Source organism: Oncorhynchus mykiss, chromosome 13, assembly GCF_057628025.1.
Source record: "Oncorhynchus mykiss isolate SJ-2025 chromosome 13, ASM5762802v1, whole genome shotgun sequence".
NCBI lineage: Eukaryota > Metazoa > Chordata > Actinopteri > Salmoniformes > Salmonidae > Oncorhynchus > Oncorhynchus mykiss.
Window position 1 is genome coordinate 63,889,091 of NC_143034.1, and position 14,547 is coordinate 63,903,637.

At 44.8% G+C, this 14,547-nt stretch overlaps 1 protein-coding gene across 2 annotated transcripts in view; it reads right to left on the reverse strand.

The window, feature by feature from the left end:
- The window catches only part of grid2ipa (Grid2 interacting protein a), a 61,328-nt gene that overhangs the window by 20,686 nt on the left and 26,095 nt on the right, over positions 1-14,547 (reverse strand). The window contains exons 6-9 of one of the 2 annotated variants that reach the window (XM_090194463.1): positions 7,867-8,142; positions 3,187-3,272; positions 2,521-2,590; positions 1,429-1,737 (exon numbers count right to left, since the gene is read on the reverse strand). In XM_090194463.1, the coding sequence (XP_090050589.1) occupies positions 1,429-1,737; positions 2,521-2,590; positions 3,187-3,272; positions 7,867-8,142 (741 nt within the window). Of the gene's footprint in view, positions 1-1,428; positions 1,738-2,520; positions 2,591-3,186; positions 3,273-7,866; positions 8,256-14,547 lie in introns of those variants that run through there. The other variant, XM_090194464.1, reaches the window with a different exon arrangement.

A 14,547-nucleotide genomic window follows, 5' to 3' on the forward strand; every position in this document is an offset into this window, starting at 1 on the left:
AGGGTTAGGGTATTCTGGCTGTCTTATCATCGGTCATGCTAATACAGTGGTCTTACAGAACATTGCATAAAGAGAAAATGATGGTAACTTACTCTAGACAGCGTAATTATAGGGCTGAAGTTTCTGTACCATGTTCTCTCAAACCAGTAGGTTATCTCTTCTTTCACTCTCAATCTCTCTTTCAATCTCTCAAAATATTTAGTTTCTTTCTCTGATTTCTCACTTTCTCATACTACTTCCCTTCCTATCCTTCCCACCCTCCCCCTCTACCACCATTCCTATCCTTCCCTCCCCCTCTATCTCCCTTACTATCCTTCCCTCCCTCCCTCCCCCTCTATCTCCTTTCCTATCCTTCCCTCACTCCCCCTCTACCTCACTTCCTGTCCTTCCCACCCTCCCTCTCTACCTCCCTTCCTATCCTTCCCAACCTCCCCCTCTACCTCCCTTCCCTCACTCCCCTCTACCTCCCTTCCTATCCTTCCCACCTTCCCCCTCTACCTCCCTTCCTCTTCTTCCCTCCCTCCCTCCCTGCCCTCCCTCCCCCTCTACCTCCTTTCCTATCCTTCCCACCCTCCCCCTCTACCTCCCTTCCCTCCCTCCCCCTCTACCTCCCTTCCTATCCTTCCCTCCCTCCCCCTCTACCTCCCTTCCATCCCTCCCCCGCTACCTCCCTTCCTATCCTACCCTCTCTCCCCTCTACCTCCCTTCCCTCCCTCCCCCTCTACCTCCCTTCCATCCCTCCCCCGCTACCTCCCTTCCTATCCTTCCCTCACTCCCCCTCTACCTCCCTCCCTACCTATCCTTCCCTCGCTCCCCCTCTACCTCCCTTCCTATCCTTCCCTCCCTCACCCTCTAACTACCTTCCCTCCCTCCCCCTCCCCCTCTACCTCCCTTCCTATCCTTCCCTCCCTCCACCTCTACCTCCCTTCCTATCCTTCCCACCCTCCCCCTCTACCTCCCTTCCCTCCCTCCCCTCTACCTCCCTTCCTATCCTTCCCACCCTCCCCCTTTACCTCCCTTCCCTCCCTTCCCTCCCCTCTACCTCCCTCCCTATGCTTCCCTCACCCCCCCTCTACCTCCCTTCCCTCCCTCCCTCCCCCTCTACCTCCCTTCCTATCCTTCCCTCCCTTCCCCTCTACCTCCTGTCCTATCCTTCCCTCCCTCCCCCTCTACCTCCCTTCCTATCCTTCCCTCCCTCCCCCTCTACCTCATTTCCTATCCTTCCCTCCCTCCCTCCTACCTCCGTTCCTATCCTTCCCTCCCTCCCCCTCTACCTCCCTTCCTATCCTTCCCTCCCTCCCCCTCTACCTCCCTTCCTATCCTTCCCTCCCTCCCCCTCTTCCTCCCTTCCTATCCTCCACCCCTCTCACCTTCCTTCCCTCCCTCCCCCTCTACCTCCCTTCTTATCCTTCCCTCCCTCCCCCTCACCTATGCTGGAAGAAGCTCTCCAGGGCCTTGCAGATGGTGTATCTCTCCTGGATGGTGAGCAGGTGCTCCAGCTGCTGTCCAAAGGTGCGCCCCTGGACCCTGATAGAGGGAGGCAGGATCTCAGCCACCCACTGCAGGGAGTTGAGCACTGGGGAGCGGGGCACGCCTCCACCCGGGGACGCCCTACCTGGCCCTCCTGGCTGCTCTGGCTCGGCTAGCGTGAAGGTGGGGGGGCCTTCCTCCACGACCAGGGTGGGCATGGCACCGCTGCCCTGTAGCATGGAGACGACCTTCTCATGGGAACAACTCCTTCAGACACATATAGAGATACAGAGATAGTGTCATTAAACTACAGACTCTCGACCATGATCACTACTACGCTCTTAGGAAAAAAAATGCTATCTAGAACCTAAAATGGTTCTTCGGCTGTCCCCATAGGAGAACCCTTTGAAGAACCTGTTTTGGTTCCAGGTAGAACCCTTTTGAGTTCCATGTAGAACCCTTTAAACAGAGGGTTCTATAATGAACCCAAAAGAGTTCTACATAGAACCAAAAAGGGTTCTGCCTGGAACCAAAAAGGGGATTCTCCTATGGGGACAGCCAAAGAACCTTTTTGGAACATGTTTTCTAAGAGTGTACTATACATCCCTATACAGTAGCATGGACACCACATTCTAATGGAAACAAGTAAAACGCCCGGAACCAAAACCTTATGTTGAAGTCTCTATACAACAGTATCGAAGGCTCTGGTCCCTACCACAAACTACCACTGCAGAGGAAACTACTCTGCTGTTTATCCACACTCTAAGTAATTAACAAATTAATTCAATACAACACAGCTGTCAGTTAATGTTTTTCCATTCATCTATTTAAAGGACTACACTACAACAGTGTGAGATATGAACACTGGTTTCAAAATCCAAATCCACACAAAGCATGCAGTTAGCTACATGAGGTCAAAAAAGAGCACTAGCCTGAATTAAATACAACAAGTGGAGGTTGGCTTGACAACATACAAACAAACGTAAATGAACCAGTAAATCATTTGTTTCTATATAAAATGATTAAGCCTAATTTAGAATGCTGTCTAACCGCATGTCAAGTCCATTGAGGAACAGGATGCGGTCTCCAGGTTTGAGCCCCGCCTTATCTGCTGGACTCCCTGGAGAGAGAGAGAGAGAGAGAGAGAGAGAGAGAGAGAGAGAGAGAGAGAGAGAGAGAGAGGGAGAAAGGGACACACAATATAGGCTACAGAGTCTGTGGTCTGTGCTCACAGATGAACCTCCAGAAAGCCTCAGCTCATAGCTGGTGTGAACTCTGTGGCAACACAATGTCTACACAGCAACATGACCTTTTTTTCTTTACCTTTACTTAACTAGGCAAGTCAGTTAAGAACACATTCTTATTTTCAATGACGGCCTAGAAACAGTGGGTTAACTGCCTGTTCAGGGGCAGAACGACAGATTTGTACCTTGTACCTTTAGGTTCCTAGTCCAACGCTCTAACCACTAGGCTACTCTGCCGCCCCTACGGGCGGGACATACGGGTTGACAAAAAATATGCCTTGATTTGCACCAGTTTGTTTGTGCATTTGACACTTGCCCACATGATGTGTGTGTGTGTGTATCCATGTGTCTGTGCACATGCGCGCGCACGCACGCACGCACGCAGACACACACACACACACACACACACACACACACACACACACACACACACACACAGACACACACACACACACTGCTCTAAGCAACCTACCTGGGATGACTGAGTCGATCCAGACAGGTGCATGGCCCCTGAGGGTGAATCCAAAACTTAGGTTCCCTTTGCAGACTCTCACCGTCCTGCAGTACAGATAGAAACACAACACACATTAATTGATATGGCCTTGGTAAGATGTCTCACTCACCCTAACCCTTGGTAAGATGTCTCACTCACCCTAACCCTTGGTAAGATGTCTCACTCACCCTAACCCTTGGTAAGATGTCTCACTCACCCTAACCCTTGGTAAGATGTCTCACTCACCCTAACCCTTGGTAAGATGTCTCACGCAGCCTTAACCCTTGGTAAGATGTCTCACTCACCCTAACACTTGGTAAGATGTCTCACTCACCCTAACCCTTGGTAAGATGTCTCACGCAGCCTTAACCCTTGGTAAGATGTCTCACTCACCCTAACACTTGGTAAGATGTCTCACTCACCCTAACACCTGGTAAGATGTCTCACTCACCCTAACCCTTGGTAAAGTGTTTCACTAACCCTAACCCTTGGTAAGATGTCTCACTCACCCTAACACTTGGTAAGATGTCTCACTCACCCTAACCCTTGGTAAGATGTCTCACTCACCCTAACACTTGGTAAGATGTCTCACTCACCCTAACCCTTGGTAAAGTGGTTCACTAACCCTAACCCTTGGTAAGATGTCTCACTAACCCTAACCCTTGGTAAGATGTCTCACTCACCCTAACCCTTGGTAAGATGTCTCACTCACCCTAACCCTTGGTAAGATGTCTCACTCACCCTAACCCTTGGTAAGATGTCTCACTCACCCTAACCCTTGGTAAAGTGGTTCACTAACCCTAACCCTTGGTAAGATGTCTCACTCACCCTTAACCCTTGGTAAGATGTCTCATTCACCCTTAACCCTTGGTAAAGTGGTTCACTAACCCTAACCCTAACACTTGGTAAGATGTCTCACTCACCCTAACCCTTGGTAAAGTGGTTCACTAACCCTAACCCTTGGTAAAGTGGTTCACTAACCCTAACCCTTGGTAAAGTGGTTCACTAACCCTAACCCTTGGTGAGATGTCTCATTCACCCTTAACCCTTGGTAAAGTGGTTCACTAACCCTAACCCTAACACTTGGTAAGATGTCTCACTCACCCTAACCCTTGGTAAAGTGGTTCACTAACCCTAACCCTTGGTAAGATGTCTCACTCACCCTAACCCTTGGTAAAGTGGTTCACTAACCCTAACCCTTGGTAAGATGTTTCACTCACCCTAACCCTTGGTAAGATGTCTCACACACCCTAACCCTTGGTAAGATGTCTCACTCACCCTAACCCTTGGTAAAGTGGTTCACTAACCCTAACCCTAACCCTAACCCTTGGTAAGATGTCTCACGCACCCTTAACCCTTGGTAAGATGTCTCACTCGCCCTAACCCTTGGTAAGATGTCTCAATCACCCTAACCCTTGGTAAGATGTCTCATTCACCCTTAACCCTTGGTAAGATGTCTCATTCACCCTTAACCCTTGGTAAGATGTCTCATTCACCCTTAACCCTTGGTAAGATGTCTCATTCACCCTTAACCCTTGGTAAGATGTCTCACTCACCCTAACCCTTGGTAAAGTGGTTCACTAACCCTAACCCTTGGTAAGATGTCTCATTCACCCTTAACCCTTGGTAAGATGTCTCATTCACCCTTAACCCTTGGTAAGATGTCTCATTCACCCTAACCCTTGGTAAGATGTCTCACTCGCCCTAACCCTTGGTAAGATGTCTCACTCACCCTAACCCTTGGTAAGATGTCTCACTCACCCTAACCCTTGGTAAAGTGGTTCACTAACCCTAACCCTTGGTAAGATGTCTCACGTACCCTTAACCCTTGGTAAGATGTCTCATTCACCCTAACCCTTGGTAAGATGTCTCACTCGCCCTAACCCTTGGTAAGATGTCTCACTCGCCCTAACCCTTGGTAAAGTGGTTCACTAACCCTAACAAACTAACCCTAACCCTAACCCTTGGTAAGATGTCTCACTCACCCTAACCCTTGGTAAGATGTCTCATTCACCCTAACCCTTGGTAAAGTGGTTCACTAAATCTAACCCTTGGTAAGATGTCTCACTCACCCTAACCCTTGGTAAGATGTCTCACTCACCCTAACCCTTGGTAAGATGTCTCATTCACCCTAACCCTTGGTAAGATGTCTCACTCACCCTAACCCTTGGTAAGATGTCTCACTCACCCTAACCCTTGGTAAAGTGGTTCACTAACCCTAACCCTTGGTGAGATGTCTCACTCACCCTAACCCTTGGTAAAGTGGTTCACTAACCCTAACCCTTGGTAAAGTGGTTCACTAACCCTAACCCTTGGTAAAGGGGTTCATTAACCCTAACCCTTGGTAAAGGGGTTCATTAACCCTAACCCTTGGTAAAGGGGTTCATTAACCCTAACCCTTGATAAGGTGGTTCACTAACCCTAACCCTTGATAAGGTGGTTCACTAACCCTAACCCTTGATAAAATGGTTTACTAACCCTAACTCTTAATAAGGTGGTTCACTAACCCTAACCCTTGGTAAAGTGGTTCACTAACCCTAACCCTTGGTAAAGTGGTTCACTAACCCTAACCCTTGTTAAAGTGGTTCACTAACCCTAACCCTTGATAAGGTGGTTCACTAACCCTAACCCTTGGTAAAGTGGTTCACTAACCCTAACCCTTGGTAAAGTGGTTCACTAACCCTAACCCTTGATAAGGTGGTTCACTAACCCGAACCCTTGGTAAAGTGGTTCACTAACCCTAACCCTTGGTAAAGTGGTTCACTAACCCGAACCCTTGGTAAAGTGGTTCACTAACCCTTGGTAAAGTGGTTCACTAACCCTTGGTAAAGTGGTTCACTAACCCTAACCCTTGGTAAAGTGGTTCACTAACCCTAACCCTTGATAAGGTGGTTCACTAACCCTAACCCTTGGTAAAGTGGTTCACTAACCCTAACCCTTGGTAAAGTGGTTCACTAACCCTTGGTAAAGTGGTTCACTAACCCTAACCCTTGGTAAAGTGGTTCACTAACCCTTGGTAAAGTGGTTCACTAACCCTAACCCTTGGTAAAGTGGTTCACTAACCCTTGGTAAAGTGTCTCACGCTTTTGGGAACAGACTGGTGAAATGACATGGAACAGAACATGTGAAAGTGATTGAAAAAGGACAGCTGTAGCCATGTGTCATTGTGTCCCCCAACCTGCACCCCCACCCTGCCTCAATATATGACGTGTTACCATAGAAACTCCTCTGGGTAATACTTGGGATTAGTATGTCATCTAAAAATGAGGTTGAATTGTCTCATTTAAAACCTATTAGAGTTGATGGAGGGTCTGCAGTAAACACTCTCAATTTCAGGTGTAAACAAATAAAAACATGCAGTTGGAAAGTAATAATGAGGTTACAACTACTCTACTTGCTGTACTGAAATACATATATCACTTCAGTGATTGGATTCATATAAAAGGAACATTTTCAGAGATTGTGTCCCAAATTGCAGCCTATTCCCTATTTATTGCACTACTTTTGGCCAGGGTCCATGTGGCTATAGTCAAAAGTAGTCCACTACATAGGGAATAGGGTACCATTTGGTACACATTCAGAGTCTTGTATACTAGATACTTTATATCCACAGCCAGAGTGAACAGCCCACCCTGCATTCACTTAAACATAGACACTCCATCCCCGAGGGATAATGTTGCTTCATTACTTGTTTGGCTAAGTTTGGCCCACAGAAAAAGATGGGCATTCGTGGAATTATTTGGATGATTTATTTATTTAGTCTGTTTGTTTCTCTCTCTAAGTATTTATAGTCTACTCTAGAGCATTAATATTCAGTGTTGTACTGTTAGAGCAGGAAGCCAGCATCAAGGCACTTTCTATTCTTAAAAGAGTGACACTACCTAGAACTTTCAGGTATGCACCCTTACGGGAAACAGCACATCAATTTAACATGAACACGTGAAGTGTTCCAAAAACACGTTTTCATGTGATGACATGTGAGAACAAGTAAGGTAACATGTGATAACACAAATCTATTCGTGAAATAATGTGTTTTTTTTCTGTAAGGGCAGGTACAGTCAAAACAAGGCTTCAAATAGACAGTGATGTGTCTATTTGAACACACTCCTACACACATGCCATGCTAGTATAGCAATCCCTGTCAAAAGTGAAACATTTAGCTGTAAATGTTAGCTAATTAAGTAACTGACTGGACTGGAGAGGAGAATTATCTGAAGCAGGGCTGTTTAATGGCTAGAAATGACATGCCTTGATAATAACATTTATGTGATGTATTTCTTCAAACACATTGAATCAACATACAGTACCAGTACATAGGTTGCAACATTATAACACAGAGTCTCTGTCTGGGTCATTTCTCCAGATCACTAACTGATTCCTTCTATAATACCTGATCCAACATATCAATCATCAGCCAGTGAGGGCTTATCATTATAGTCAACTAAGACTCTGTACTATCATTGGCTAAGGCGGTCAACTAAAACTCTGTACTATCATTGGCCGACTGGCCAATTAGAGCCTAATTCACACTATAGGCCAACACCAAGCCAAGGCGAGCTGTTACTGCGCTGGCCTGGTTACGCATCCACCATCATTTCTGGAACCATGCAATATGGTTCGGTACGGATCTGAAGTGTGAATCAGGCTAAAGACTCTTACCTGCGAAGGGCTGCAGCGTTGCCAGCGTGCCCTGCGGTGAGTGAGGTGGTCTTCCTGAGGCCACGGATGGGGGGCATCACGCCCTCCTCGGCATGCGTTCGGGGGACAGAGCTGGCCCGGGTGGACACCAGCAGTCGCTCCGGGTGGTCCTCGCTGCGGCTTCGGCGCAGGTGGTTGCGGCTGGGGTCGCTGAAGCTCCGCCCTTTGAGCCGGCCCATTAGGCTCTGGGACACAACATCATCGAAACGCTCCCGGTGCTTTTTGGGGATGAAGATTCTGGCAAACATAAATAATAACTTGAAACACTATTCTGTTACTTGCAATGGTCAGACCCACAGTCAGAGACAGCGAGGCTGCTAGAGACTTAGAAGAACCAACACTGTTTCAGAGGAGAGAAAGAGAGACAGCGAAGGGGAGAGAGAGAGAGAGAGAGAGAGAGAGAGAGAGAGAGAGAGAAGGAGAGAGAGAGAGAAGGAGAGAGAGAGAGAGAGAGAGAGAGAGAGAGAGAGAGAGAGAGAGAGAGAGAGAGAGAGAGAGAGAGAGAGAGAGCGAAGGAGAGAGAGAGAGAGAGAGAGAGCGAAGGAGAGAGAGAGAGAGAGAGAGAGCGAAGGAGAGAGAGAGTGAAGGAGAGAGAGAGAGAGAGAGAGAAAGCGAGAGAGAGAGAGAGAGAGAAGAGCGAAGGAGAGAGAGAGAGAGAGAGCGAAGGAGAGAGAGAGTGAAGGAGAGAGAGAGAGAAGGAGTGGTTCTTCCTTTTCTTTGGAATCCTGTTAGCTGTCAGTGGCTCCTCCCCCTAGGGTCCAGTCCACTCTAAAGCTAGATATTTGGGGCACCACAGGCTAACAACCAGGCACCCTGTGGTGGTTCAGTAGGTGCTCCTTGGAGAAACAACAGACTATAACAGGGTGGTGAACACAGACTCAAGAGACAGACACAGAGGGTTTCAATCCAAATCCTCCAGAAGCTAGTAAACACCATCCAGTACAGCAAGCCTTGATAGAACACAGAGAGCATCCAGGTTGAGAAAAGACGGCTCAGTTGATGGTGAAAAGCTTATAAATCCCATATAATGTTCTTTACAAACACATTTAGTCCAATCAGAATAAAGGAGAAACAGTTAGACTATTAGATGAGATGAGTTCTGTACGCAGCTTGGTATCCACATAACTGATGTGAAATCATCATCAGCAGCAACTCTCTATCCATAGAATCCCCTGGGAGAGAGTTGAGCGAGGTGAGACAGCAGATAGGGGAAGAGAGGAGGTAGGTCAACAGTAGCTCTACTGAGTGATTGTCTGTTGGTGGAGATGAGGATAGTGTAGACGCTTCTCCCAGTCTCTCTCACTAGCAGCTCCAGGTGTGAACGCCCTGAAGAAGTGACAGCAGCACACAGCTACTGTACGGGAATGAGAGCAGACACAATCCCTCTGTATACCACCTCTAGAGAGAAAACTCCCCCTCTCTCCTCTCTATATTGCTATTTCCCACTCCATCCCTGCTCTCTTTCTTGCTCCCTCTCTCTCACACACACACACACTCTCTCTCTCTGTCTCTCTCTGTCTGTCTGTCTCTCTCCCCCTCTCTCCCCCCGTCTCTCTCTCTCTCTCTCTCTCTCTCTCTCTCTCTCTCTCTCTCTCTCTCTCTCTCTCTCTCTCTCTCTCTCTCTCTCTCTCTCTCTCTCTCTCTCTCTCTCTCTCTCTCTCTCTCTCTCTCTCTCTCTCTCTCTCTCCTCTCTCGTAAGTATTGAATTGTTTCCATCAAATTGAGCTACAATACATTTGCAGAGGAAAAACTACACAGCTGTCAAACTTCAAACACAACTGTATAAAGTTCCCTCTATAGCACACATCCCACTGTTGAGAATAGAGTGATTCAACCAAGCAGAGGAAAGATTTGTCTGTTTCCAAGTTACATTACAGTTTACATAATATGTCAATTATACAGTAGATGGTCTTCAAACACAGTAATGAAGACGCAAAGATGCAGTACGACCAGTGTAAACCTATAGTGAGTTTGTTTTAGAAGATAAAAACTGTTGTAGTCCAAACATTGCCAATGTGGGTGCAGGAATAAAGCACAGGAGCAGCATACACTATCTTTTTGGCACTGGAATAGACATTTTGGGATATGCCTTGACCACCTACACACTATCCTTAAATAATCAGCTGCCATAGTGGTTAGAGTGTCGGGCCAGTAACCGAAAGGTTGCTGGATCGAATCCCTGACAAGGTAAAAAAATCTATCGTTCTGCCCCTGAGAAAGGCAGCTAATCCACTGTTCCCCGGGCACCGAAGATGTGGATTGTCGCAGCCCCCCGCACCTTTCTGATTCAGAGGGGTTGGGTTAAATGCGGAAGACACATTTCAGTTGAATGCATTCAGTTGTACAAGTGACTAGGTATCCCCATTTCCCATGTATTTAGAATAGCTTGTATTCAGTTTTCTTGACTGCTGAGACAATAGGGTTGACACCCTCTGATATGCATTAGAGCAGGTAAATTATAGAAATTGGCACCTAGTGTATCACACCATTATACTAGTGGATTCTAATAGTCAGATAGACAATACAGACACTATAATTACATGCTTCTCAGCCAGCCAGCAGTCATCCATCCAGACAGACAGCCAGGTAGTCCTGACCCCGCCACCTTGCCTCCTACGCACACCCTGCCATGCAGCCACCAGCCAACACCTCCCTCTTGACCTCTCCACATTGTTGTTTGTGTTGGTGTGTGTGTGTGTGTGTGTGTGTGTGTGTGTGTGTGTGTGTGTGTGTGTGTGTGTGTGTGTGTGTGTGTGTGTGTGTCAAATCAAATGTATTTATATAGCCCTTCGTACATCAGTTGATATCTCAAAGTGCTGTACAGAAACCCAGCCTAAAACCTCAAACAGCAAGCAATGCAGGTGTTGAAGCACGTTGGCTTGGAAAAACTCCCTAGAAAGGCCAAAACCTAGGAAGAAACGTGTCCCAGAGTGATTAACCAACGAAGGGGCAGATGAGGGCCCTACAGCAGAATGTTATCCTTTGTGGAGAGCTCTCCAGTCACCTAAAGAGCAAAGCAATAGTGGAGCACAACAGACATTTAGCCAACATGGAATGCAGCCTGATTAGGATCATTGGAAATGTATTAACATAACAGCAGGCACTGTGACTGGGAGATGTGCGGCTGGTTGAGGACAGGTGTTTGTGTGTGTTTATATGTTTGTGTGTGTGTGTGTTTGTGTGCCCCAAACTGCTCCTTAAGTATCAACACATTTAGATACACAATATGTAACACAATCAACACCAAAACTGACCCTGTCATACTCCTCCATACCTTCCACCCTGGAGAATACAGTAGGCTGGATGAGGGGTGGGATTGCTAAACATTCTTCTAAAAATGGGCCCTATTTGTAGTGTTCTCCATAGTCGATCAAATTAAAATAATGGGCAGGTTGGTGGTTTTTAATTGAGGCTGTTGTGACATTTTCATATTTATCCACAGTATGGAGCCATCAGTCACTGTCCCTGGTTGCACCAGCAACACAGGTACAGACCCCTCTCTACTGCCTCCCAGAGGAACAACCTGGCACTGCAGCAGGATAACTGAAATATGAAAAGAGGCTGAGCCCTTGACAACCTTGTACCTAGCCAGTGGGGATTCCAGTGGGGTGCCCCCACCAAGGCAGTGGCAGTGCTGGCAACACTAGCTGCAGTAACCCATGGTGAGGGGATCACACTACAACATTCAATGATGGGTCGTGGATGGGTATTCCAGCATGACAATGACCCAAAACACACGGCCACGGCAACAAAGGAGTGGCTCAGGAAGAAGCACATTAAGGTCCTGGAGTGGCCTAGCCAGTCTCCAGAACTTAGTCCCATAGAAAATCTGTGGAGGGAGCTGAAGGTTTGAGTTGCCAAACGTCAGCCTCAAAAGCCTTAATGACTTGGAGAAGATCTGGAAAGAGGAGTGGTACAAAATCCCTCCTGAGATGTGTGCAAACCTGGTGGCCAACTACAAGAAACGTCTGACATCTGTGATTGCCAACAAGGGTTTTTCCACCAAGTACTAAGTCATGTTTTGCAGAGGGGTCAAATACTTATTTCCCTCATTAAAATGCAAATCAATTTATAACATTTTTGACATGTGTTTTTCTGGATTTCTTTGTTGTTATTCTGCCTCTCACTGTTCAAATAAACCTACCCTTAAAATTCTAGACTAATCATTTCTTTGTCAGTGGGCAAACGTACAAAATCAGGAGGGATCAAATACTTTTTTCCCTCACTGTATACTTGGCGGAGGCTTAATCAAGCTAGTCGTCTTTACTACTTACTTATGCCATTCTCTCTGGCACCAAAAGTTTAAAAAGTGTTGATAGGGGACAGAATGCGATCGGATCATCACATAATTGGCATTCAATTACTCTTACAGAATTTCCATGTGGGTGAGGATATTGGAATTTAATCAAAGCCTACTAGATGATACATTGTTTAGAACTAGGACAGAAGAATTTACAACTGACTTTTTCAGACTTAACATAGGTACAGCAGATCCCCTTATTGTATGGGACACTTTTAAATGTGCCTTTAGAGGCAATGCAATACAGTACTCATCAATAAAACAAAAGCATTTTAGATCAAAAGAGTCCATATTAACAAAGGAAATTGAAGGACTAACAGTACAGTTAGATAGCAATAAAAACTGTACCATAGAGGCACAGAATAAGTTAGAGGAAAAACAAAAATAAATGGAGGAACTTATTCAAGAAAGATCCAGTGTAATATATTATAAAAATAAAGCGAACTGGATGGAATATGGGGGAAATGCACCAAATTCAACATAGAAATGCTACCAAAAACAATGTATTGAAACTTGTTACAAATGATGGAGCATGATTCACCAAATGATATTTTGAAAGAGGAAGTAAAGTACTTAAAGAATATGTTTTCATTTCAGTCTCCTCCATCTCCACTAACTGAAACTAATTGTGTGGATTTTTTCCTAATAATAATGTCAAATTAACATCTGTACAGAAAGACTCATGTGAAGGCCAAATTACAGAGGAGGAACTTCTTGATGCAATTAAAGCCTTTAAGGCTGGGAAATCTCCAGGGCTGGATGGCATACCAGTGGGAGCATGCAAAACCTGTTTTTATATACACAGAGGACCATTATTAGCATGTTTTAACCACTCCTATATAAATGGTAGATTATCAGACACTCAACAAGAAGGTCTGATATCATTATTACTGAAACAGGACCCAAGTGGTATATATAAAGATCCAGTCCATTTAAAAATTGGAGACCTCTTACACTTCAGTGTTGTGATGCAAAAATCCTAGCAAAATACTTGGCTCATAGAATTAAAAAAAATATTGTCAGGTATTTTTCATCCTAACCAGACAGGTTTTTTTACATGGACAGATAATATAAGACAAGTACTGGAAACAATAGAATACTATGAAATATCGGGGACACCAGGTCTGGTGTTCATAGCTGATTTTGAAAATACTTTTTTATAAAGTACGACTGGAGTTTATATATAAATGCCTAGAATATTTCAATTTTGTGGAATCTCTAATAAAATGGGTTAAAGCTGTGTATAGTAACCCAAGGTGTAAAATAGTAAATAATGGCTAAATCTCAGAAAGTTTTAAACTCTCTAGAGGAGTAAAACAAGGTTGTCCACTATCGGCATATCTATTTATTATTGCCATCGAAATGTTAGCAGTTAAAATTAGATCCAACAATAATATTGAGGGATTAGAAGTCTGTGGCTTAAAAACGAAGGGGTCATTGTATGCTGATGATTCATGTTTTCCCTCCACTGCCTCATAGAGGATCTAGATACTTTTGCTATGTTCTCTGGATTAAAACCAAATTATTATTACGTATTGGATCACTAAAAAAATGCTAATTTTACATTACCGTGTAGTTTACGAATTAAATGGTCTGTCGGAGATGTGGACATACTCGGTATTCAAATCCCAAAAGAAAGCAATTATCTCACTCCAAAACATTTTTATAGAAAGTTAGCAAAAATAGATAAGATCTTGCTACCATGGAAAGGAAAATACCTGTCTATATGTGGAAAAATCACCTTAATTAACTCTTTAGTCATATCACAGTTTACCTATATGCTTATGGTTTTGCCTACACCGAGTGACTGGCTTTTAAATTATATGAACAAAAAATATTCCATTTTATTTGGAATGGCAAGCCAGACAAAATGAAAAGGGCCTATTGGTAGGAATGTCTCATCCTATGTTCAAGAATGGCCTTTCCCCCTTTATTCAGATTACACCTGCTCCCTTTTGGTTGTTGGAAAAGGAAATCATCTCCAAAATATTGCTATTTAAAAAAAACTAGCCTTAGAAAATTGGTTGCAATTTCAGTTTAATACACCTGAAAAGACAGAACAAATAATACAACAAATATTGTGGTTAAACTCAAATATACTAATAGATTTTTTTTTTTTTACATATTTTTCAAAGAAATGTTTAAAAAAGGTATATATTTAGTGAATGATATCATAAATAGGACTAGGGGAGTTACACATGCAGCTAACACAGACATATGGAAATGTCTGCTCTACCCAAAATTACAACCAATTAATTGCAGCATTACCACAAAAATGGAAGAGGCAAGTAGAAGGGGAAAAAAGTAAGGAACTTGTATGTCGGCCCTGTATTAAAGAACAT